Here is a 27025-nt window from a genome sequence, read left to right as displayed (position 1 = left end):
TGGTAGAAGAGCGTGGTATGAAAACTCTGAATGAATGAATGAATGAATGAATGAATGAATGAATGGTTATCTATTCCAGTTCTACACCTTCACTTGAATACTGTATATACTCATGTATAAGTCTAGAAATTTTAGTCAAAAAACTGACCCAAAAATCCCAGGTCAACTTATCCATGGGCCAAATGTAAACATTGTACTTTAACTCTTATTAAAAAGGGAACGATTCCCTGGTATAAGGCAAGAGTGCAATCTGTTTTAGAAGCACTGACCTCCCTCTACTCTCTCTTCCATCCAGCCTTTAGTATGAGTTAAAACAGTTATGCCTGCCATCATTTTGCAGGTTTTTTGGCATTGTTTTCCTTTGCTTCATCATTTAGATTCTTTGTTACATGCCCTTAAGTTTTACCCTCAACTTATCCAAGGGTCATATCAAAATCCACAATTATGCCTCCAAAACCTGACCTTGACTTACACATGAGGTCGACTTATAGTCGAGTATATACGGTATCTCTATGAGAACACTGTTATTTAAAAACAGCAAACATCTGCACTAATCCTGTACAACAATACAGGGAGGTGGACATTTAAGTTATACAGAGCTCCTTCCTTCTCCAATGTATAGAAGGTCAGTGGCCACAAAAGCAGGTAATGCATCAATCAAAATGTCCAGACTGAACTCTAGGTTGAGCTACTCTCTACTACACTTTTTTTGTCCTGACAGTCTACTTTCTAAGCTAAAGAATGGGTACCTTACTAATAAAAAATGGGTTGGAATCCTATTGGTTAATCCCAACTGAAGTAAACCTATGAAATCAATTGTGGAATTGTGAATCAACATACAGATAAATCCAATTGATTTGACAATCTTACTCTGGTTGGGAGTAACAATAACTTTTAGGCAACACTCTTTCAAACATCCATAGAATGGCAGAGCTACAAGTGTAGTGATCTAAACTGCTTGGTTTTACAAACAAATGATAAGAAAGAAAAATCAGAACCAAAAGTAGATGAACCTGCCAGACCTTTTTGGCAGCCAAAAGGCAAGTGCTAGCCTCTGCAACCAAATGTATGCTCGTGTATGTTACATTGCAAGCATACACTGCCCTTGAATTCAAAGATACAGCCATGTTAGTCTGCAGAATCAGTACCTAGAGAGATCTTGCAGCACCTTTGAGACTTAACTGAAAAAAAAAAAGAAATTGGTAGCATGAGCTTTCATAGGCTTGCATCTGAGGAAATAGACTGAAGTATATGAAAGCTCATGCTACCGATTTCTTTCTTTCAGTTAGTCTCAAAGGTGCTACAAGATCTCTCTGCATACATTACCCTTGTTTTCATACTACAGTCCTCCACACCACATGGCAAAATGTTCATTGACTCAGATTCTCACAAGTGAGGCAGGTGTCTGCTGTTTAGAATAAAAAAAATCCCACCATCATGCCTGAAGTAGTTCTTTGGATCTCAGAGCAAATGTACCACCAATATTGAATCAGCAAGATCTTGCATTCTCAAATGTTATGTAAACATATCATAAAAATCCCAAATTTTGGAAATCAAGAAAAAAGGTTATTAATAAATCTATATATGCTTTTGTAACTGGGGATAATATTAAAACTATATCTGTAGTATCCCTGCAATTATGTTTCCTTTTAAGCAGTATGTTTTAAAGCCTCCAAAAACTAGAATGGACATACATTAAAATGCAACACAAATGTTAGCAACAGAAAGAAGCAGTAAGTCATGCAATGTTGACACTTCTGTGTTATTTATTTATACAAAAATGCAGTAAAGCATATACATGTTAATCTAAAAATGCATAACACCACATAAAACATACACACAAAAACTCAAAATTCTAAATAAAAATAAATAGAAATGTTAAAACTCCACAGATACAATGCTAAAGTGTTAAATAATGAACAAAAACAATGTTTTATCATGCACATTATTTTCCTATAAAAACATACTAGTTTTAGAACAAGAAAATTATACTCCTGTATATAGAACCATTAAAATATTGGCAAGTGCACTTGTACATTTTTCAAGTTTGAGGCAAGCTGTAACAGCAGTTTACCTGTAAGTTTCCTTCTGTGTTAGAGTCTAACACTGGTTAACATCCATACTACTCTCGCAACACATGTCAAATCTCCTCCAAGGAGCTATCAATGAGGTAGGAAAAAAATTCTCTGGGAGATTTGCCTAGTAAAAGTAGTAAGCCACTAGGTGGAGAGTGAGCTTAATTTCTTTAAGTGAGTCCAGTAAAGCATTTGTTCATACTTTAATAGGGAAGCATGGTCCAGCTTTTCAAGTTTAAGGATTAGAGGTTAATCAGAAAATAATATAGTAACAGGAATAGTAGGTAGAAGTTAACAAATATTTGCTTATTGAACTGAGAGTGCAGATTTGCTAGTTTCACTACTTAACTTGACTAATTTCCCACAGCAATAACATGAGGACTTCATCCAAAAAACCATCCAGCCAACTGTAGTTCCATTCAACTATTACCTGTGCTTTGGAAACAATAGTCCCAAAAGTGAAGGCCAAAAAAAAAAAAAATAGACTTATGTTTTAGATGTAGACTATGGTAAGGCTCAGAAGTCTGTTGCTTAAAGTAAATAATTTCACTGGACATGCCCAAATCCTTGCATATGCCTAAAGCAGCTCCTTGGATCCTAGCATATTTTGGAAAATGTGGGAGCATCCGACTGCACAGGCTAAACAAAAATACAGGTAATGTCAGGGTGGGCACTCTAAAACCCTTAATTACATCTCTATTCAAAACCAATATGTTATTCTTCAAATAATAGAATTTTATTTTACAAAAGACCAGTGCAATACTGTGTTTGGGAGGACAAATCAGTGTTCACAATGCAGAATATGAAACTTTCAGTTACATGGTAGATCATACACAATGTAGTTATCTAAGGATCCCTCCTGCCCATATTTTTCCCCCTTATTTAGATCACTAACAACAAAAGAGTAGGAGAGATTCTGCCTTTGGGAACAGGACCCCCTGATCTGATTAGGAAGTCAGACAGAAAAATGAACTGTTGACCAAATGCTTCCAGGTCTTCAGCACAACATTTGGATGCTGCCACTAAGATAAAGCCAAGATACATGAACCCTGCAGCTAGGGAACAATGAACGACTCTTGTGTGTGGAGAATGATGAAATATGTCTATGTAACAAGATAATATGAAAGAATGACCTTTGAATGATGGAATTAACATTGATTTAACTGTTATATGGTTATGTAAATCTGCATTATAAAACTGTGGAATATTTACTTATAAACTGATTTCAGGAGATTAAAAAGGTATGAAATTAATGAATTATAGTACTGATTTGCATATAAAACATTCATTAACTTCTGGGCGGGAGTGGGATTGTGTGGCTCCCTAAATGTTGCTGAACTGCAGCTCTCAAATCCTTACCACTGATTGTGCTTCTTAGGGGAGCTGGGAGTGCAGTACAACAATGTCTGGAGGAGTACAAAATTCCCATCCTTGCTCTACAGGATTGCTTTTTGAACTGCTGGTCTATTTCTTATTGGACTACTGTTTCTGTACTATTGAGAAGCTCTTTATGATTGACTGCTGAACAACTGACTGCTGAGTCACTGCCTACTCAGCTGCATCACTGCCTATTGGACTTCTTTATGCTGCATTATTGATTGTTTAGCTACTGAATGCCCAACTTTGGGTTGTTACAGAACTAGAGCAAGACTTCTGATAAAAAATAAGGAACCCCAAACTTGACTACAGCAGGTTATACTCTATCCAAACAGATCTATGCTATGGCATTTGTCAGCCGAACAGATTATTTCTGGAGTAGATTCCTGGGGACTATGAGGTTTGGTGGAGGAGAGAAAGGAAAAGTCTATTTCCCATCCATCAACATTGGTGATAGCTTTCCATCTAAAGGGGCATCACATCCAGTGCTGCAAGCCACTGAACAGCAGCACCAAATCTGATGTGTTCTCACTTTTAACATCTGACATTTTATTCTAACGAAGCCTGCTAACACTTCCACCACACCATCAAATACCTAAAAAAACCCCACCAACTTTGCAGACTGAGAATACCATAAACCAACTCAAATTATTTCTGCCTTTAGTGTGGAATCTGTAGAACGAGTTCTGTATAACTCTAAAGCTTACATCCTGCATTGTGATCATCAGTGTGTCCTCAAATAGTTACTTTACTGGTCTTGTTGAATTGTAGCTAAATTAGCAGTGCCACCTGCATGCCAATGGTATTTTAAGGCTTATTTGTAAATCTGACAGAAAAATACAAGATGGCTGTTGTTGGTATGTAAAAGCATGTTTGATTTTAAAAGATGCAAATAAGTATCCAGTTAAATATTTTTGGAGTTTCAATAACCTATTCTAATTTTGTTTTATACCTATGTATTGTAAAAGTATGTAATTTTCATCAACCAAATTTTTTCTGAACCAAATATGCCTTAGTCCCATTTCTCAGAATAAAATAAATACCTCATATTTTATTGTTGTGGGGAAACTGCTGAAATTCAGCTAAGTGCATCACTAATAAGCCTGGGTGGGAAGACAGAATAGGCAATGCTGGGATAATTTTCACTAACGTTTACACAATGCAAAAAAATTGCTTTTATGTCATAATACTGTTAGGAGTAACTTTCAAGTGCCAGTATTACATTTCTGCAAGAACTGCAATTGTTTTGCAATTCACACAATTCACACAAATAGTTACAGCAGAAAAAATTCTTAAACACCTTGATGAGCACAACTCAGCTCCTGAGTGTTCCAGAACATCTAGAAATAAATAATTACCCAGGATTCTTTGGTTCACTCTCTCGTGAACTTCCTCCCTTCAGCTTTCTAACCAGCTTCTCACTGCTGCGTCTAATTGAAGCACGAAGTTTGCTAAAGGAACCACTGCGTTTTAGAGATCCAGTGCCATCCTGAAAAAAATGAGCACATTTAAAACTGCAAAAGCTTTTGCCCTTCTATCACAGTTGAGTAATTACTACAACTAGTAATCAGTTACTTATACTTTACGCTGTCATATGACCAAGACCATATTATTTCTTTTAATCCAAACAAAATGTAAAAAAGTAAGTTTGTTTACTCTGTTATGCTTGTTTAATCTAATTATTCTGGGATGTGCAAACTAGAAATCAGTAAAAATTGTATTGTTTACCATAGTTGTCTACAACGTTCCATTAAAGACAGTCCAACATGACCTTCTCCTAAGACAGCTTCATCAAGAAGATGTATTGTCCACACATTTCAATGAAGCTTGCTCAGGAGAAAGCCCTGATGGATTGTGCCTCCTATCTATAAGGAACAAACATTAGAGAAATCTGAACATCTGTTTATGCAGTCCACTTAGTACTAAAGTGCACAATTAACAAATGTATATCAAAGCCCTAGGTACAATCTCTTGCAAAGTATCTAAACATTCCAGTAGTGGGGCAGATACTTACAAGTCATCACATCACTCCATGCTAAACCAGAAGCAGTCATAGGAACACAGTAAAAGCCCACCACCAAGCAGCTAACATTACATAAAGAGCTATAACTTTGCCGAATTTGTCTAATCTAATCCCCAGGTAATGTGCAAGAAACATGCAAAAGTTATTCAACAGCAGAAGCATATGCTTCCACCAAAAAAAAAATTCTGCAGTTTACCCTTAACATTGCTCAAGAGAAATACAAAGAGAGTCCAGGATTATTACAATCATATATTTTATGGCCTGGTAAATGGAGACAGAGAGTTGGTTTTGTTTTGTTTTTTCCAGAAGACAGTTTGTATGAACAAAGTCCTATCTTCCATCCCTGAAAAATATGTGTACTTGACAGCAAGTTAATAATGCCTTGCTGCTTCTAGAAAACCTCTTTTACTACAGCAGCTTCAGAGAAGGGCAGAAAGTACTACTCAGAAGACAGACACAGACATCAGTTGGAGTGAGTTTATTAGAAGTTAGAAAGACAATACACAAAGTCACCCAACACCAAGATTAGTAGAGAAAAGCATAATTGCTGAAATTTCACATGAAGACTAAATAGCATTGCTACTTTAGTATAAGCATAAGTGAAGACATCCAGAGTTCCATATTAATGTTAGACCATGTTATAGGTCTCTAAATACACTTTAAAGCACTGTGAGCACATGCCTTACTTTTTTGTATTTGTTTTTTTAACTGTTTATTCTGTAAAGGTCACCATCATGCCATTTTAAGAATACCTTGCGAGATACTTTTAAACTACCTTTCACTATAATGAAACATCTACTTTTAAACTTCATTCTTTAATTTTGTTTTCATGTTACACAGCAAATGGTAATTAACACCACATTTTGTAAGACTAGATACATATCTGGCAAAGTTACACATGTATAGGAAAAGAAGAGGACCCCCTATCTGAAATGATAGACACCAGTACTGAAGAAGTGGCATTTTTTTACAAGTAGTGTAGCTCTGATCGGAATATTAAGGAATTGCTAAATACACAGCGGTCAGTAGTGAAGAGAAGTTAAGAGCTTGAAGATGGTGCACACCCGCCATGCAGGAGACAGTGTAAGAATCAGAAAAGGCATCTAGGCCTGTCGGATAGAAATGGAGAGAGAGAAAAACGGAATGAAACTGTTGCGGGGAGAAATTCAACAGTTTTCAATGCTGAGCTTGTTAGTCAAAACAGTATTTCTAGGTCACACAGTTATGCTGGGTGTCGAATTCTGTCAATTGCTCTGTACAAATCCTCAAAGTTAGCCAGCTAAATTTTTCTGAGTACATATATATATAAAACAAATCCAATAAGGTATTTTAGACAAGACTTCAGACATAGTTTTGTTGTCTTTGATTCTGTATTTTATATTGCAAAACAGTTGGTATTTAATTCTTTCCTAAGCAAAGATTGGTGCTTACATTTTTATTTTTCTTTAAAAAAGATGTATATTACAGCAAGTAAGTTTACGTTTTTTAATGTGTGTGTGTGTGTGATTCAAATGAATAAAGTGGTGAAAAGAAAATCAGGAGCACTGATTTCATTTCTATGAAAAGATGTGTCCATAACTAACATGCAGACAACAAATTCTTATTACAGACCTTTACCATATCACTGAAGCAAAGATTTTCAAACTGTGTTCCCAGGAATGCTGGAATTTTTCAGAGGCTTACCAGGGTTTCTTCATGAAGAGATCCATGATAGTGGAAAACCTCCCCTGAAGACTTACCACTTACCACTAACAATCCTGCAGTGTGGGGATATAAGAATACTAGAAGTATTCAAAGCTTCCATACACTAGTGAAGTCTAAGGGACCTGCCCAGGAGGTGGTCTCAAACATGCACTCATATAAAATAGAAGAGGTGCTTCATGGAGTAGATTTTGTGAAAAGTGTTTCAATCAGATGTTAAACCAAACATGCCTGTGATCAACAGGGATCCATAAAGGAGCACAATCCTGTCATCCATAGCAAGGATGCCAAAAATCCTTTGCACATAGCTACAGCACCTCTGCCAAACATAAAGGATTCTATGCAGTGGCTATCAAAACACGCTATCCTACATGTTAAACCACTGTAAGTGAAACAGTGGCTATCCTACATATTAAACCACTGTAAGTGAACTTTCCCATTAAAACAACATGAGGAAGTGTTTTCTTAGAATTTTGAAGTATTTTTTAAAATCAGGTGGTGATCCTGAAACATTTTGTATTTCTTTGTGCCTTGGATTCTGAATGTATATCAAATGAAATCGTGATGTGAGGGAAATTTCTACCCTTTATTCTTTAATGCCACTGCCAGCACTTTCCAAAACATCTTTCCTCTTTTATGAATGTCCATTCACAAGTGCTTCTTTGGAGTGCTTAAATTTCATTTCATGTTTTCAGATAAAGATATCATTTTAAGAGGAAACGGGGTTTCTACTGACTGGTTTTCCCAAAAACTGACAGGAATTTTCATGCGCTAATGAAAAGCATTAGGTTAAATGCACTGCAGTGAAGTGTACTCATGTGAATGCACTAAACATACAAATCAAATAAATTATATCATTGCCCGTTTACTGGGTTCAGTGATCCCACCTCCTGGGCTATCATGCTCCAGATACTATGATTAATATAGACTATACAGGTGTCTTCTGGCAGCCCTCAGCCCTTCATAAGGTGTATGCAGCAGTGCTCTAAAGATTTTGCCTTATATTCTGCTTACTCAATTTCCCTATTTTGAATAATCAGCTCTGGTTTGGGGATCAAAGTAGTGATCAGAGAGAAGCAAGATGTGACAAAGTTCTACTTTTGGCAGATCAGTCCATGAATGGGAAGCCATGTCGTGGTAAGCCACAAGTGAAACTTAACAGAAAAACTGAGTCAAACATTTGCAGAATTACCTCTTCACTAGCAAAACCATGTTTTAAAACAATACAACCATTTCTAATTAAGCAAATCACCCAGTATGAGACTAACTCAAATCATTTTGATTTTAAGTCACATGTCCATTGTCTTCTAGGGTATTTTCCTGAGAAACCAAAGTAGTTTGCTATTGTACAGAGTTAAAAGCATCAAGAAGGCACATGTGTGAAATTTAACATCTTTCTTGGAATTTCTACTCATGTAATTAGGAGCAAGAGGGTGGAACAAGCCATTCTAAAGGATGTTCTGACCTTCTCTGCTTGGAAATATTTGGGAATTTCCTCCTGGCCCAATACTCCTACCACTAACATGCACAATATTTCATTTACATTCTCCTTTCCCTCCATGAAGCTAACACTAATACACAAAAAACTGCCAAGTGAGTACAGTACTTGACCAAATTCAGACCTGTTTAATTTCAGCAACATTTTTGTGTATATGCTTTCAGAACATGTCCTGGAGCCAAACTGCTGACATCAGTGCAGAAGGACAGGGAGGTTATGGACTTGATTGCAAAGCTGATGGAAAACAAAATACAAATCTGCATCTATTATCTTTAACAATTTCACTAAAGGGGAAAAACTCCTATACCTGAGTATATTTGTTGAAATAAACTGAATCAAATTCATAGAATCACAGAGTTGGAAGGAATCTGAAAGGTTATGTAGTCCACCCCCTATTATACAGGAATATACTGTATATCTAAAGCAATCTTGAGAAATGGTAATGCAATCTCTGTTAAGAGATCTCCAATGTAAGAATCTACCACTTTCCAAGGCAGTCCATTCCACAGTGGAACAGCTCTTACTGTCACAGAGTTCTTTATTTTTGATGGAATCTTTTTTCTTGTACAGTCCGTCCTCGCCTTATGTGGGGGATCCGTTCCGGATCCCGCCGCGTAAGGCAAATTCCGCCTATGCTCGAGCCCCATTGGAAACAATGGGGCTTGTGCGCGGCGGCGCGGGGGGCGCAACGGGCGCGCGCGCCCATTTAATTGAATGGGACGCGCCGCCCCTTCTGCCCCGCGGCTTGAGCGCGTATGCTCAAGGCTGTGTATGGCGTGCCCGCGTATGGCGCGGGCTCGCTGTAACCATTAATTCATGCCTTAAGTCTCAGGAACAGAAGAAAACAAGCTGGCTCCATGTTCTAAATTACATCCCTTCAGATATTTAAAGATGACTATCATATCACCTCTTTGTCCTCTTTTTTCCAAGCTAAACATATACAGTTCCCTGAACCATTCCTCATACAGCTTGCTGTCCAAACCTTTTACCATCTTTGTTACCTACCTCTGGACACATCTAGACTGTCGATATCATTCTTCAACTGAGATGCCCAGAACTGGACACAGTATTCCAGGTGAGATCTCACCAAAGGTGGTACTGCTACTTCTCCTGATCTGCACACTACATTCCTGTTATACAGCCTAGAAATGCACTGGCTGTTTTACTCACTGCATAACACTATAGCCTCTTATTTACATTGTGTTCTATTAAGACTCCTGGATTCTTTTCACATGCACTGTTGTCAAGCCAGATATTTCTCATCCTATATTTGTATATTTTATTTTTCCTGCCTAAATGTAGTACCTTAGATTTATCTCTGCCGGAATTCATTTTGTTAGTTTTGATTCAGCTTTACAATCTGTCAAGTAATTTTTAATCCTGTTCCTCTCCTCTGGGGTACACGCCATCCATCCACCCCAATTTGGTGTCATCTACAAATTTTATCTGCCTACTTTCTAATTCATCATCCAAATCATTTATAAAGATGTTGAACACCACCAGTCCCAGAACAAAATCCCAAAGCCCCCCGTCCTCCTGTCACTTCTTTCCAGGATAAATCAGAGAATCAGAGTTGGAAGAGTTGGGTAGGGCCATCTATTCCAATCTCCTGCCCTGGTGAGCACTCAGTTTGTTGTTAGCATAGTTAAAAATCCACCTAACAATAGCACTGTCTAGCCTACTTCTCTTCTGGCTTATCTGCCAGATTCTGCAGGAATATCAGGGAGGATCTTGTTAAAAGCCTCACTGAAATCAAGATATATTACTGTCACATAATTCCACTTATCTACCAAGCTTGTAACTGTATCGGAAAATAGGTAAGATCAGTTTGGTAGGACTTGTTTTTGAAAAAATACTGAGGACAACATTCACCCTCCTCCAGTCTACTGGAACCTTTCTTCCTAGAATCTTCAAAGATTACCAGTAGAGGTTCTGAGATAACACCTGCAAGATCCATTAGTTTCCTCCGATGCTATTCATCTGGCTTATTACGTCTGGTACTACTTGTTGCACTAGGTGGAAATTGAACTGGAGAGCTCCCTTGTTTTTAATTCACCATGAAGAGAGCTTAACCCACAATCACACCAACTCAGAATGAGACCTTATGGAATTTGCATGTAACTAGGATATAAATGTAATACATACTGTGAAAAGTTAATAAAAGTTAACACTGTCCATATAGCATGGTGGATACTAGACTAATAACCATGAACTGGGAAGACCTGGATTGAAATCTCTATTTGATTAAGATATCCACTTACTAATTCTGGGTTGACCCATATAAATACTCAACCTAACCTATGTCTTAAAGTCACTGCAAATTTAAAACTTCCATGTGCTTCTTGGAGAAAATATAGGCTACAGATATGATGTCACTCATTAATAGATAGATTACTTATCTACAGAAACTGTGGTAAGCCTTCTGAATTATTTGGTTACCGAAACGTTCCTGTTTATAAATTACTCTGATACTAAGCTACATTATTTCATTATCTTACTACAGGTTATTGATTGTGTTTCTATTGCATTATATGTTTAATTTAGAGTGTGTGTGTGTGTGTGTGTGTGTGTGTGTATATATATATATATATGTGTGTGTGTGTGTGTGTGTACACACACACACACACACACACACATACACAATGTGCATATACAGTCAGCCTCTGTGGGGATTCCATCCCTAACCCCCTGCCAAAACCCATAGGACCTCAAATCCCGTCGTTTACAATGGTGACATGCACCGCCATTGGGGAGAATAGGCTGGGGCCATTTATGGATGCTCCACTCTGCAGATGGCGAGCCTGCATATAGTAAGGGCTGACTGTATGGTACATTATACATACACACACACACGACATTAAGTGGTGCATTATGATAAATTTTAAAAATTGTATCAAACAAATAGAAATGACCACCTATAGATTTATCAAATAATGTCAACATGAAATGGAAAACTAAATAAACCAAATCTGTTTAGAATTTAAACGCAGAAACTATACCAAAAATTGAAAATAGCCTAGCACCAACTCCTAAGTGACTTAGAAAAAGGTATTAATCACATGCTTCACCAAGCAGATAATTTCATTCTGGGGAATATGATTTTCTAATTTGATTGTTTTATCAGATATGGCTGTCACTGACCTAGAAATACTGTTTATTTGTTTTCTTGAGTGCTCCTGTCAGCCCCAAACCAGCATGCTTTGTATTTATATAAAAAAATGCTTCTCCTCCCCCTTGAAAATCTGTAGGCATGCGAAGTACAGATGAGGAAAAAAATAGGGAAGAGTACAGTACACAGTTCAAATGCCAAGGGGGCAAATTAAGGCAGTAATAATGTGGCAGTACTTGCTTTATATGCTGATTGACTGTCTTAGCGTCACTAATATCAAAGCCAATCCAAAATCAAGAGACAGAGAAACATTTCCAACATCAAAAAAGGAGAAGATATAGACAGTTGCAGGGTCCTAAAACCCTGACAAGTGACAAAACAATTGCAGTTGCTGTAAGAGATGTTTGAGAAGCCTCCCAGTATAGAAGGTATCCTAAGAATTCAAAAGCATGAGAAATTCTGGAAAACCTGCAATCTGATTAAATATGTTGTAGAGTACTAAATGACCACAAAGCAAGCAAAGACCAGATGTGTATGTCATCTTCATCCAGTGTGCAGTGTAGCACAAACAAAATACTGGCTTTAGTTATAAGACACTAAACAGAAAAGTAGCTTCAGTCACATTTTAGCAATAAAGGCAGTCTTGGGAAGGCCTTGTCATACATATTCTACATTTAAGCATCATAAAGGAGAAAAAGCCTCACTTTAATGAAGAATATGGCAATCCTCCATGGTAATGGAAAGCAGTAATTCACTATATGTATTATTTATTTGTTTATTTCTATGGATCTTATTATTATATCAGCATGAGGCTATGAAACAGTAAAAATGCTGCATACAGAAGCCAGGTTCTGCTGCATGACTCATGGAGTGGGAAGACTAGTGAAATTACATTTTGAAGGGAAGCTTATAATCTTATTCTTCCATAGTGATCTCATTTACTTGCATAGTACTGCTTGCAAGCGAAAACCTTTTTAGAAAGCAACAGATATACAAAGAACAAGCAAAATAAGCTAAAGGCCATCCTAACAATTTCAAACTAGTTAACAAACAAACTAGTTAAGATAGGTCCTAGACATAAACCAGGACACTCAATCAGCATTCAAGTGCTTATCCAGATTTTAATTCGTAGAAGATTTTCCTCAAGTGATATTAATGTTATCCAATTGGTCAGAAATTAATTTTAAAGGCTAGGCTTAGTTTCTTTTGCTTTCATTGAAATCAGAAGGTGCATATGAACTAAGAAAATCTCTGAAGGCTCAACAGAACGACAGCTTAACTGCACTGATGTTATAATGAATTAAGTTATTTTCTTACTCTGTGTACTGTACTTACCCCATTCCATTCTACGCTCATACTCACTTCCTCTCCACCATCAGGGCCACTCTCATACTTTACCACGTCAACATTGAGGCTCTCCCGGCTTCGTCTTCTCTCTATACTTTCAGGATCATTAAGGACTTCAGCAACTCTCTGTTTGTGAACATTGTCAAGACCCTGTAAGCCAGGTAAAAGGAAAACAGAGATCTCACTTTGCAATGAGTAGTTCAGTGCCATGAGCAAGAACAGCAAATGCAACCATGTTACAAAAAAGCCAAAATAATATTAAATAAGTGATGCACAGCAAGGAGTTTTCATTATGTGTATATGAAGCATAAATATAGAGAATTACACACATTAAAGGAAAAAATCATTTTCCTGTCTTTTTTAAGCCATCAATACTACTGTTCCAGTAAGGTAAAATACTTAATAAAAATGTTTTGTCTGTAAGGGATAATCTCTCTGACTGTCTACTTGCTATAGCAAGACCTGACAACTTTTTAGTTCAAGTCAGGAGCTGAAGGGCTACACACTGATTATTTTGATAAGCTTATAAACTGAGATATGAAACAAACCCTTTACATCCACAGCCATTTCTCACAAATAAATGAACAAACCATGGTCTTATGTTGGTTTGATATCATGGATTGTTCTGCAGCTGTAAGTATAGCTTTCCACTTTGGATGAAACAAGGAATTTTCTAGGTTTTTTTTTTTTTTGCTCCTACCACAAAGGGAGGAGTAAAAAGGATAGATGTGTAGTCAAGAGTCTATTTCATTTCTTAAATTATTAAGCTGTCATATCACCACCCAAGCTCTCTTGGGTAGTCATCCCTTCTCTGCAGTTCATCCCGCTTCCCACCTACATACACTTGAAAGTTAAACTATCCTCCCAAACAGGAATTAACATGGTGAAAAAAGCTTCAGCTGGAAAGGCCCTCCTCACCCCTACAGTGCAAATGTTTTCTACTTAGTACTCAGGTTTTAACTTTTTCTGCCCATTTTTAAAACAAATTATTGGGTCCAGGTTATTTGAAGGACCATAGTTTCCTTTATGAGTGCACTATAATGTTAAGATTATCTAGAGAGGTCCTTTTCTCTGTCCCACGACTCCTCTCAGGATGGTTTGGTGGGGAAAAGAGAGAGGATCTTCTCAGTGGCTGTTCCCAGGCTCTTGAATTCCCTTCCTAAAGAAGCCGGGATGGTCTCCTTTTGGTGGCAGGTAAAAACATTCTTATGTTGTCAGGCTTTTTTAAACTGATGAAGGTTGGACTTTCAAATGCTGTGCAAGTCAGATGTCAGGTTTGTATGTATAGTAGTCCCTCCAAATTTGCTGCTTTAACTATTGCAGATTTGATTATGTGCAGATTTCATTAATCTGTTCTCTCTAGGAATCTCTAGAACCTCTGCTGGAAACTGACCATAGATTCATATTGGAGGGCCTAGAGATTCCTAGAGAAAACATTTATCTAGGTATTTGTAAGTCCTCCAAAGCAATTCTATGGTCAACTTCCACCTGATGCTAATCACAGAGTTGTGATGGAGGACACAGAGTTTCCCGGAGAGGTGAAAAAATAGTTTATTTGCAATTTTTCTGACTTTCACAGGGGTCCTGTGCCCCTAACCCCAATGACTGTGGAGGACCCACTGTAATTTTTATTACATTTTAATATTTTTAATGCGCAATTGTTTTAACTTTTTAAATGGCTTGTTTTTCAAATTCTATACAGTGCGCCCTTCCACGGGGGATCCGTTCCAGACCTCCGGCGTAAGTCAAATACAGTACATGCTCAAGCTCCATTCAAGTGAATGGAGCTTGTGTATGCGGCGGCGTGGCAGCCTGCGCGCACCACGGGCACGCACCCCATTACTTCTTGAGTGCACGATGGGCTCTTCCAGCACAGCTTTCAGCATATGCTGAAAGCCGCATATGGCACACTGGTACAGCAGCCACTACTTTGTACATTCAATCTTACAGGAGGGCTCCAAGATCCACTCCGCCTTCTATCCTTTCATAGGTCGGTAAAATGAGTACCCAGCTTGTTGGGGGCAATTGTGGCTTACATACTGTAAACCACTAAGGGAGTGCTACTTCACTGATAAGTGGCATAGAAATGTACTTGCTATTGCTATATTGTCATAAGTCAGCCTAGTTTAGTGGTTTGAGCACTCGACTAGGACTCTGGAGACCAGCGTTCAAATCCCAGCTTGGCCATCTAACCCCACTGAATGACCTAGGGCAAGTCACATGAAATTTTAGCAGAAAAAGCAGGAGAAGTGAAAAAAAATGGTACTTGCCTGTTTGCGGGACCTCATTGCCGCTTCTTCTAACGTTTCAGCAGCTTCAAATTTGCCCTGACGTCTGTAAAGTGCCCCAAGATTCTTTAAGGTTGTTGTGACTGTTGGACTATAAAATTAAATGTTAAAATTAATTTCAGCCAACAGAGCATCCCAAAAAGGCCTTAAAACAATCCTGTTTTATAAATATTCACTTACACTCACCCCTCCACATTTGCCACTTTGACTTTTGTGGCTTTGATTATTCACAAATTTTATTAGTATGTTTGGATTTTGTTGATGTGTTCTCTCTAAGAATATCTAGGTCCTCCAGCACAACTCTATGGTCAACTTTAACTGAAAGTCGTATTGAAGGACCTAGAGATTCCTAGAGAGAACACTCCACTAGGCATTTGTAGCTCCTCCAGCACAATTCTATGGTCAATGGCAGATGTTGATCAGAGTTGCACTGGAGGACCTAGTGATTCTTAAAGAAGTGTTCTCTCAGGTAAGAATATACTGTTTTTGTTATTTGTGGTTTTCCCACAATCACGAGGGTCATGTGCCCCTAGCCCTTGTGAATGTGGGTGGAGGAATGAGTGTACTTTAAAAATAAATGCTTACCAAGACTCGATAATGGATTTTTAGAGGGTGTCTCCCTTATCTGAAATGCTTGGGACCAGAAGTGTTTGGGATTTTGAGTTGTTCAGAGTTTGGAATATTTGCATATGCATAATGAGATATCTTAGAGATGGGCCCAAATCTAAACATGAAATTTGTTTATGTTTCACATATACCTTACACACACATTCTAAAGGTAACATTTTTTAATAATTTTGTGCATGAAACAAAGTTTGTGTACACTGAACCATCAGAATGGAAAAATTTCCCTATCTCAGCTACCCCATGTAGAATGATTTTGGAATGTTTCAGATTTTTTGTATTGTTCAAAAGAAGTTCCTAATAGTTCTGCGAATACACCCATTATCCTGTAGAAAGATGCAGTAAAAAAGGACAGTATTGGTACAGCTACATACTTTGCATTTGGTTTCTAATGAAATGGCATTACTGTTGGCAATTAAATGCTCACATACTGATGAAATGTCCATGGTGGCAACCAGTTCGTGTCCTTATTTTTAGTGGTTTCTAGGAAAGGAACCACTATTTGCTAAATAAGACCAAATGTTTTTACAGCTATTCCTTCTCATTACATAACTAGGCTAATTCTTAATCAGTAGCCTTGAAAATGATTCATGCTTCGTGTTAAATTTTCTCTTATCAGCCCTGCTCAGCTTTCCAGTCCAGAAAGATTACCCCCCCCCCCCAAAAAAAAAAAAACCACTCCTGTGCAGAAGATCGTCTGGAGCAAATCTCTTGTTGCAACAAACACAAAATTTCAGTTTTTATTCTAATGTAAAAGGAAGGAGAGAAGATCTGCTGGACTTTTCCCCTTCCCTACTGCCATTCCCTTCTCCTTTTGTGTCTTGTCTTTTTAGATTGTAAGCCTGAGGGCAGGGAAATGTCTAATTAAAAAAAAAAGTAAGCCGCTCTGATAGCCTTTTGGCTGAAGAGCAGGGTATAAATACTATAAATAAATAATACTCTCAAATATGCTGCCATTTTAAAAGTTCAGAACTGCTACAACACTACACAAACACATTAGGAGAAACAGAGGGATGCAGCAGCAAGGATGTCAGGAAGTGTTAGAAGTGCTACTTCTTTCAATATACCTTATTTCCTGAAGAAGAACAAAGGAAGGGGGGATAGAAACTGAATTTTGAAATTCGGAAGTTAAAGCACAGTTCTCAGAAGGAAAGTAAGCTCTTTTTTTTAAAATGAGGCAGTAAGAAGAGAGAAGGGGGGGGGGGGAGAAGCCCAATGTAATAGGCTGGAATGGCAACAATGAAGCAGAGCCACAACAAACATGTCCCATCACATCCAAGCAGGAAAAATACTGGCCTTCTGGGGTCAGCTCCACCCATGTAGGGACACTAGAACATCTTTCTTTTTCCTATTTGGACTAGGAGGAGCATAACCCAAACTACAAGATGTTGGGCCACTTATCTATTTTTTTTTTTTGGGGGGGGGGAGAGAACTACTTTAATAATTACAGCCACTGAGCAGTTACAGATCACTTCTGATACTCTGTTCCTACCTTCAGAAAAACATGAGTCCTGCTACCACAGGGCTCAGGTAGAACTTTATCAGCACTAATAATGCTGCGTAAGTCTAGTTAATTTGGAATTTAGGCTAGCATCCAGTGGTGCACTTCTGCTGGATCTTATCGCTTTTGCCAGAGTAGCTGATTCTGCCTCCGACCTGCAGCCCCATGTGTAGCTGCTGTGGAGGGGCAGAAAAATCTCTGTAGCAGATTTTTACCTCAACAACTATCTATATCAGGATGGGGAAGGGAAGAAAGTCCCAATACTGCTAGCTTTAGTTACAGAAATACAGCATTGGATTTTGGTCTGTTTCCTACTTTTCCCTGCAAAGGCTTAATAAGCTCAAAAAGTTCTTAAGAGAGCTGCACTATCATTCTATCCAGCTTGATCTCTTTAATCAAAATCAAAGATGAAACAATTAACACAGGGCAATGCTTCTAATACTTCCAGGTTAATAAGAAAGAAAGACTTAGTCAAATTTAACACTATTCATATTATAATTGTGGGTAAATTTGAGATTTTACACCTGTCAGAACTTCAGGCATGAAGTTCACCTGATCACAGAGACTAGAGTTTCAGCATAATGAAGGCTGCACAACTGAACTGGGCTATTAAAATTCTGTTGCCTATTCATATTCTCACTTGGAGAGAAAACCACTTCCAGTTCCAGTTAAAAATTTGTTATCTTCATGGAGAAGGTACATTTAATACACAACAACATTTGAAAGAAAAGTTGATATCTACAGTCGCCCCTCTGTTTTTGTGGACTTGGAGTCCGCGTCCCTCGCCCATTTGTGGGTGGCAAACGGAGGGGGACAAATGGGGCTTGAATACTGGTTATTTTCCATTTTCATGGGTGTGTGTGTCCAGAACAGATTCCCCACGAAAATGGAGGGACGACTGTAGTTCTACCAGAAAACAGTCCTTATGATGTTGTGAATGTTCAATGATTTATGACTTCTCTGCACTATAGAGACTGTTCGTAACTTTGAAAGTTTAGTGCACTGCAATACCAGCTTTTTAAACATTACAAATGTTTTGAGGAAAAAAAATTACCTATCAACTTTGCAAGCTTTGTACCATCCTCCATATTCCCCAAAGGACGTGCCATCTTTCTGCTTCCCCTAAATTAAGAACAATATATTAAACTGTGTCTTTGATAATGTTGTAAGAACAGAAGGAAATTTCCATTCTTGATTTTCTCTTACTTTGCTTTCTTCTCTTTCTTCAGCATGCATCCAGATGGGCTTGTTCTCATCTATATAGAAACAAAATATTAGATACTATGTGAAATAACTTTATCTTCACATTTGACTAGACTAGCATTCCAGAAGAACAGATGCAGTGGACTCTCACTATCCGCAGGGGATCTAGTCCGGATCCCCACACAGATACCAAAATCTGTAGATACTCAAGTCTCATAGTACTCAATGGTGGCACAGCCACATGGCTGTGCCACCATTGAGGACAATGGCTCTCATCACGGCAGAGGGCTACCTTTTCTTCCTCCTCTTCCTTTTACTCCTCCCCCCATTGCTGCTGCTGTGCCCCTCCTTTTCCTCTTCCTCTTCTTTCATCCTCCTTCTCTTCACCTAGCCTCCATCTCTGCTCTTCCTCCTCTTATATGCCTCCATTATCACGGCCACCTCTTGTCCTCCTTTTCCTTCCTATCAGCTCCTCTGCCACCACCCTCCCCAATGGGCTTGCCATCTGTGAATGTTCAAATCCGCCGATGGCAAGTCAATGGATACAGAAGGAGGACTGTACTATGGAAAGGTGCATGAGACATATACCATTGTTGTGTACCTTTCAACTTATGGCAACCCTAAAACTGGGGCTGGGTTTCTGGGGCTGAGCATGTGTGACTCATCCAGTGCGTTGCCACAGCTGAGTGGGGAATCAAACCCTGATCTTCAAAGTTGTAGTCTGATGCGCAAATCCCTACACCATGTTGGTTCCATATATGCTATCTACCCAATATATTCACATTTCTAAGGCACACTGTGTACTCATCAGCAACCAGTTACAATCTTACTCTGGATCAGGGTAACCTTCATTTTCTGAAGAAATACAGTTATAAGTGAGCGTATAACTGTGTCACAACAAGAGATATAACAAAGAAGTATCCTGGTTTTTTTCATGTGAATCAAAACAGAAAAGCTATCTATAAACCAGATGCAAAGCTGTTAAAATGGCTTTTCAAGGAAACTTTGATGCCAATGAAATGGCAAGTAGCATATGTTGACAGAAACGCTGCTGCTTCCTAGAATACAGACATACTTTGCTTTTATCACAGTGATACATTTGACATCTCATGCAAGCTGCTTACATAATTAAGTTACCGCAATGAAGCTACAGTTAGAAAACCATGTTCTACAGCATAAGTGAATAATCCAACAAATGACATAAGCTGCATAATCAAAGTCTATTTTTCATGTTTACCTTGTCATTCTTTCTACTGCCATTATCTAAAATACTTTGCAGAATTCTGTAGAATTTTGATTCGACAAACTAGGCCAGGAGCCAAATAGTCTGATAAGCATGCCCAGCAGGATTTGATTTCTTTGCTTTAAACAGCAAACACTATCTTCATTCCCTCATATTCCAACTGCTTTTGAAAATGCCCTTTAATTCTTAACATAATTTGCCATGCAATATGGAATATTTGTTTGATAAACATAACAATATGTCATCCATGAAACTCATTTTGAGGTTCTTTAGACTCTGGACAAATAAGTTACTACAGTATATACTCAACTATAAGTCGACCTCATGTATAAGTCGAGGGCAGGTTTTGGGGCCAAAATTATCGATCTTGTTATGACCTGTGGATAAGTCAAGGGTAAAACTTAGAAGCATGTAACAAAAGATATAAAAGGCTGAAGTAAAGGAAAATGGTGCTAAAGATCTTTAAAAGTTTTGACAGGCTGGATGGATGAGATAGTAGAGGGGGCTGATGCTTCCTTTAGGTGCTCCATGAAGAGATTATGTTCTCATTTTTCACCAGAGTATAGTTCCCTTTTTGATAAGAATTAAAGTACAGACTTACATTGACCCTTGGATATGTCGGCCTAGGTTTTTCGGGTCAGTTTTTTACTAAAATTTCTAGACTTATACATGAGTATATACAGTAAGTGCTACCATGAAGCACTTCATTAGAAATTGCAAAATAATATATTTAAATATGTTATATGCCATTTATTCCCTCATTTGGACAAAATCCATGATCTTCAACAGCTCAGTTTCTCAGCAACGTTCTTTCACTATGCAAATGCTTACCGTCTACAGAGCCAAATTCCCTTTCATGGGCACGGGTTAGGATCTCTTTGTATAAAGTTTCTGCTTGCTTAAATTTTCCTTGTTTCAGGTAGCAGGATGCCTGGAAGAGATAACATGTGCATAGCAAGCTTTAAATTAACTTCCCAATATTAAGACACATTAAATAAATAAATTAAGCGTAGTATCTTTCTGAAACGAAATATAGGGGAGGAAAGGAACTAATACAAAAAAAACCCCAATACAATGCAAATGCAACTTGTCCAGATATTAAACGTATTTGAAAGTTTATTTCCTCAACACAAAGCAATACCTTGAATCCAAATGTGCTTTTCTACCTTTGAGTTACAAGATGTCACTTTACACCAAATCAGATCACTGTTCTATCTGAAAGAGTACACTGGGGAAACCTGCAGTCTATGGATTATGTAAAGCCTTATGGGCATGGATCCTTGTCTTCCTTTACTTTGAGATTGCATTAGCTTTCCCTGCTATTCTGGTTGGGACAGTAAGCATCAAAGACAGTGTACAATCCAGACAGCTCCTCGAAATATTAATAAGTGCAACAGGCCTGTGCACAAGCAAACATGCATAACATAAAATGTAAGGAAACAAGCCAGCTGTGGCTTCTGAGCACAACCTACTGCTGCCCTGTGGCACAAGAGCCAATTTTGTCCTTGGGTCTACAAATTACAGAAGGCTTACAGTCTGTGGTCTAACTGGTCTATAGGCTACAGAATCTCTTTGTTACATCTTACACTAAAGTACTGTGCAAAAAAGAACAAGAACAAGGTCTAGAGATTTGCTTACATTTGTATAATCAGAAGCATAAAAATTAATATAATGCCAGTGTGGGATAGCACAAGTACCGGCAATTATGGGTTTTTTTTGGCTCACAGTTTTCTATATTTTGTTCAGTATTTCAGCAGATAAAGTAAAGTATTTCATTTCTCATTGTTTGCTCCACTGTTCAGACATACCAAGTTATTCTTTGTCTTTGCTACATTTGGGTCATCTGGCCCCAATTTAGTTTGGTAGATCTCAAGTGCTCGTTGATAATAGTATTCCACTTCTTCATATTTACCCTGGTTCTGACATAGCAAGGCCAGATTATTTAACTGTTTGGCAACATCAGGATGGTCTTTTCCTAAAACCTAGGAATAGACACAAAATACTGTATTAACACCTTTCTGTATCACACGTATACATTTAGAGCATCCAGGCATGCTATTTGCATTAGCATTGATTCACTAGATCACCGCACTACACTCTTATAATACTGCTATTCCACTTTAACTGCTCTGGCTGCCTCCTGTTGCATTTTGGGATTTGCAGTTAAAGGAGGGGCATTTAGAATTCTCAGCCAGAGAGCTTTTAGGCATGACTGAACTACATATGAATAAGAGTGCAGTGCGATAATTCGATCAGTTAAGAGTCAAGCACCTATTTATATCCCATGTTATACACATCAAACTAATTCAACTCGGCTAGAATTATAAATATGCAATGCAAGTATCTGGAAGAAACTTCAAATCACAGCTCTCATGTTATAAAGTCCGCAGATTTCCACTCTCAACTGCATGACTGCTTACAAAAAGCAACAATATATCAGAACTGTGCATGCCAGGAAATACACTTGTCCCTCCCAATTCGCGGGGGATCCGTTCTGGACACACACACACACACACACACACACAAATTGGAAATATTGTGGCTATTCAAGCCCCACTGGTTATAATGGCAGTGCTCTCTTGCATGCACCATTTTGTCCTTCCTTGAAGGGCCAAAACTGCAGACTCCAAGTCAACGAACAAGAAGAGATGAGTGTAGCTGTATTTTCAAAATTCTGTGCAGGCTCTAGCTTCTCAATCTACTAAATGCATATTTAGAAACATTAGCAAAATTTCTGGATCAATCATAGGATGAGTTTAAGATTCATGTCAGTAGTCAACACCAGTAGGTTCCTTTTGTAGAATGCTGAATAGAAATACTTTTGTGAGGAAAGTAAGCAGACGGTCATCATCTAGTTACACAAAGTCTCCTGATTCTCCTGACCATGTAAAGGAGACATGGGAGATGTGTAACCCATGGGCTGCGTGCTTCCCCAACAAGTCATTTTGGAAGTCCCAAGAATCAACCCCCAGATTTTAATTTAAAATGCCCCAAATGTGTTGATCATAAAATAATTGATCCTAAATTGAACATGACCCAGCAATGCAATCTGCAGGAAAGAAAACAAACACTTTTTTAGGGTGCACTAACATAGCCATAATTTACTATCAAGGGAAGTTATAGTCCCACTGTATTCTCTACTAGTCAGGCCTCACCTGGAGTACTACAATCAGTTCTGGGCATCTCATCTTAAGAAAGATATAGACAAGCTGCAGCAGGTTCAGAGAAAGGCAACAAGGATGATACAAGGCATGGAGAACAAAATGTATGAGGTCATGTTGAGGGAATTGGGAATGTTCAGCCTGGTAAAGAGCAGACTGTAAAGTGACATGATTGCACTCTTTAAATATCAAAAGGGCTGTCACAGAAAAGAGGGTGCAATTTGTTCTCTGCTGTCCCAGAGGTTAGGTAGAGGTCTAATGGTTTTAAGTTACAGCAGGGTAGATTTTGACTGAACACTAGAAGGAACTGCTTCATGGTAAGTGTGATTCAGTAATGGAGCCAATTACCCAGAGGTCTCTTTCTGCAGATATCTTCAAAAAGAGCCTGGATAGCGACCTGCTGAGGATGCTCTAGTTAGAACTTCTCCATGGCATGGGCAACTGAACTTGATGGCCTATGGAGCTCCAATTGAAGTAGTGTGGGGCAAGGGGAGATATAGCGGTAGGAGGGTGGAATTATGACATAGGGGAAGGCAGGATCAATGCTTAATACCTATCCTGCCTTCCATCCACCCTACTAACCCAAGAGAACCGAGGGTCAATCCAACCGTACCACAGACCCTGTCTCTGCTCCTGTGCAATGCCAGGTCAATTAAGAACAAGACCCGTATCATTCAAGATCTCTTAGAAGAGAAGAATTGTGATCTGGCTTGCATTACAGAGACCTGGCCAGGGGCCAAGAGCAATGCAGTGTGGGCACAGGCTCTCCCAGCTGGGTACACCGTTAAGGAGCAGACCAGGGCACGTGGGCAGGGGGGAGGTGTTGCCATAGTACATAAAAGCACCTTTACCTTGACCAGGAACCCCATCTGGAAAACAGACTATATCGAGTGTATTTACCTGACCCTGAAGGCTAGGGACAGTCTGGGGATCCTGTTGGTCTACTGTCCACCCCGTGGGCTAACACTCCCTAGCCGAGCTGACACAGCTGGTCTCGGAACTGGTGTTGGAGTCTCCCAGACTTCTTGTTCTGGGGGACCTCAACATCCCTTTCGGCTCACAAAATCTGACGGGTGCAGCTCGGGAGTTCATGGCTTCCATGATGGCCATGGGCCTGTCCCAGTTAGTCTTGGGCCCAACGCATTGCGCAGGTAATACACTTGATGTCGTCTTTAGTACGGATTGGGATAATCCATGGGCAGAGGTATGTAGTACCTCTGCCTTGTCATGGACAGACCATTTCCTGGTTGAGGTTCGACTTAAGGCAACTATCCAAATCCCTCCCCCCCCGGGAGTGGAGGACCTATTAGGATGGTCCACCCTCAAAGGCTGATGGAACCCAAAAGGTTCCAAGAAGCCTTAGAGGGGTTTATGGTTGGATCTGACGGAGATTCTGTTGATGCCCTGACTAACATCTGGGATAATGATCTCTCCAGGGCTATACACAGTATTGCTCCTAAGCGTCCTTTCCGGCCCGCTTCTAATAAGAAAACCTGGTATACGGAAGACCTCCGGGAAATGAAGCGGTCCGTGCAACGACTAGAGCGCAGCTGGCGGAGACACCAGCGCTTATCCGACAAGACACTCCATGAGGCTCTTTTGAAGTCTTATGGAGTGGCAATAGGTGCAGTAAAGAACTCCTTCTATGCTGCACGTATTGCGTCTGCAGAGTCAAGTCCAGCAGAGCTGTTCAGATTGGTTAGGGAGCTGACTCAGCTTCCTCCCGCTATGAACCCTATTTTAGAACCAACTAAGGCCTGCTGTGACAATTTTAACAACTTCTTTGCAGATAAAATCTCTCGGATAAGGGCTAATCTCGATGTTGGCACTTCATCAGAAACAATAGAAGAGGTGTCCAGAGCTTCCGTGGACTCTGTTAAACTGGATCACTTTGAGTTTGTGCAAACCGATGAAGTGGACAAGCTTCTTGGAAGTGTTAGGAAGACGACGTGCTCTCTCGATCCCTGCCCTTCTTGGCTGACGGCCCATGGTGGCGATGTGGTAACACCATTATTGCGGCGCATAATTAATGCATCATTCAGGGAGGGAAAATTTCCATCTAGTTTAAAACTAGTGATAGTCAAACTGCAACTTAAAAAACCCTCCCTTGACCCCCTAATAAGGAACAACTATAGGCCGGTCTCATCATTGCCTTTCTTAGGCAAGGTGATCGAGAAAGCAGTTGCCTTCCAGCTCCAATCTGTCTTGGACGAAACCGATTATCTGGACCCAAACTGGCTTCAGAGCGGGATTTGGAGTTGAGACTGCCATGGTCGCCTAAGTCGATGATTTCTGTCTGGGCATTGACAGGGGAAGTGTGACCTTGTTGGTGCTTTTGGACATCTCAGCGGCTTTCGATACCATTGACCATGGTATCCTTCTGGAAGCCTAAGGGAGTTGGGTATCGGGGGCACAGCGCTCCAGTGGTTCCGTTCCTACTTCTCGGGCAGATTCCAGATGGTGCAGTTGGGGGACATTTGATCTTCTAAGAGGGAACTTACATCTGGTGTCCCTCAGGGAGCTATCTTGTCCCCCACTTTGTTTAACATTTACATGAAACCACTGGGAGAGATCATCCGGAGACATGGGGCACGGTGTTATCAGTATGCTGATGACACCCAAATATGCTTCTCTGTCTCTCCGACTGATGCAGTGACTAAGGATGGAGTCTCTCCTTTGAACGCCTGCCTAGAGTCGGTAATGGGCTGGATGAGGGAAAACAAACTCAGTCTGAATCCAGAGAAAACGGAAGTGCTTGTGATAGGCTCCCCAGGCCTGGGGAAGGAAGTTTATCCACCTGTCCTGAATGGGGTCACACTTCCCCTGAAGGACGAAGTTCGCAGTTTAGGAGTACTTCTGGAATCGTTTCTGCAGTTGACATCTCAAGTAGATGCGACAGTCAGAAGTGCTTGCTATCAACTTCGATTGATACGCCAACTGTGACCCTATCTGGGCCAAAGGGATCTTGAAACCGTGGTACACGCTCTGGTAACCACTCGTTTAGATTTCTATAATGCGCTCTACACGGGGCTACCCTTGTACCAAGCCTGGAAGCTTCACTAGTACAAAACATGGCAGCCAGATTGGTCACCGGCGCATCCAGGTTTGACCATATAACACCTATTCTGAAAGATCTCCACTGGCTGCCTATTCACTTCCGAGCACAATACAAGGTGTTGGTTATTACCTATAAAGCCCTATATGGCTTGGGCCTGAGTTACTTGAGGGACCGTATCTCCACATATAATCCGTCCCACACACTCAGGACGTCTGGGAAGAACTTGCTGGAAATTCCATCTTCCAAACATGTTTCTACATCCCGGATGGCCTATTCAGTGGCTGCCCCACAAATTTGGAATGGTCTCCCCGAGGAGCTCCGTCTTGTGACCTCCCTGGTAACATTTAAAAAGAGGCTCAAAACCTTCCTCTTCTGTCAAGCCTTCCCCCCTGTAAAATGAAGCTATGTATTCCCATCGATTCTCTGCCTTACCCTGTTGAAGACATTAGGAAGAACTTCCTGACAGTAAGGGCTGTTCTACAGTGGAACACACTCCCTCGGAGTGTAGTGGAGTCTCCTTCCTTGGAGGTCTTTAAGCAGAGGCTGGATGGACATCTGTTGGGGATGCTTTGATTTGGATTTCCTGCATGGCAGGGGGTTGGACTAGATGGCCCGTGCGGTCTCTTCCAACTCTATGATTCTATGAATAATTGTGTTCAGATTTTGTATAATTTGTATTAATGGATTTTATCTATTTTTATGAGATGTTTTAAATGGTTTTTATATGGTCTGTAAATCGCTTTGATCTATGGAAAAGTGGTATACAAATAAAATTTATTATTATTATTATTATTATTATGAGGTCCCTTCCAACTCC

At 39.5% G+C, this 27025-nt stretch overlaps 1 protein-coding gene across 8 annotated transcripts in view; it reads right to left on the bottom strand.

Moving 5' to 3' along the window:
* KLC1 (kinesin light chain 1) overlaps positions 1-27025 on the bottom strand; it is a 64639-nt gene that overhangs the window by 10680 nt on the left and 26934 nt on the right. For 6 of the 8 annotated variants that reach the window (XR_016281029.1, XR_016281030.1, XR_016281028.1 and 3 more), the window contains exons 8-14: positions 21798-21971; positions 20821-20920; positions 18750-18799; positions 18598-18665; positions 15401-15509; positions 13119-13280; positions 4811-4941 (exon numbers count right to left, since the gene is read on the bottom strand). Coding sequence is in view for 5 of the 8 variants with exons in the window: in XM_089522621.1 (XP_089378747.1) it covers positions 4811-4941; positions 13119-13280; positions 15401-15509; positions 18598-18665; positions 18750-18799; positions 20821-20920; positions 21798-21971 (794 nt within the window). In the remaining 3 variants the exon portion in view is untranslated. Of the gene's footprint in view, positions 1-4810; positions 4942-6284; positions 6585-13118; positions 13281-15400; positions 15510-18597; positions 18666-18749; positions 18800-20820; positions 20921-21797; positions 21972-27025 lie in introns of those variants that run through there. The other 2 variants (XM_089522620.1, XM_089522623.1) reach the window with 2 other exon arrangements.

The sequence above is a fragment of the Sceloporus occidentalis genome, unplaced genomic scaffold (assembly GCF_023333645.1).
Source record: "Sceloporus occidentalis isolate IW3139 unplaced genomic scaffold, rSceOcc1.0.p SCAF_4, whole genome shotgun sequence".
Taxonomy (NCBI): domain Eukaryota; kingdom Metazoa; phylum Chordata; class Lepidosauria; order Squamata; family Phrynosomatidae; genus Sceloporus; species Sceloporus occidentalis.
This window is presented reverse-complemented; position numbering and strand designations above follow the sequence as displayed.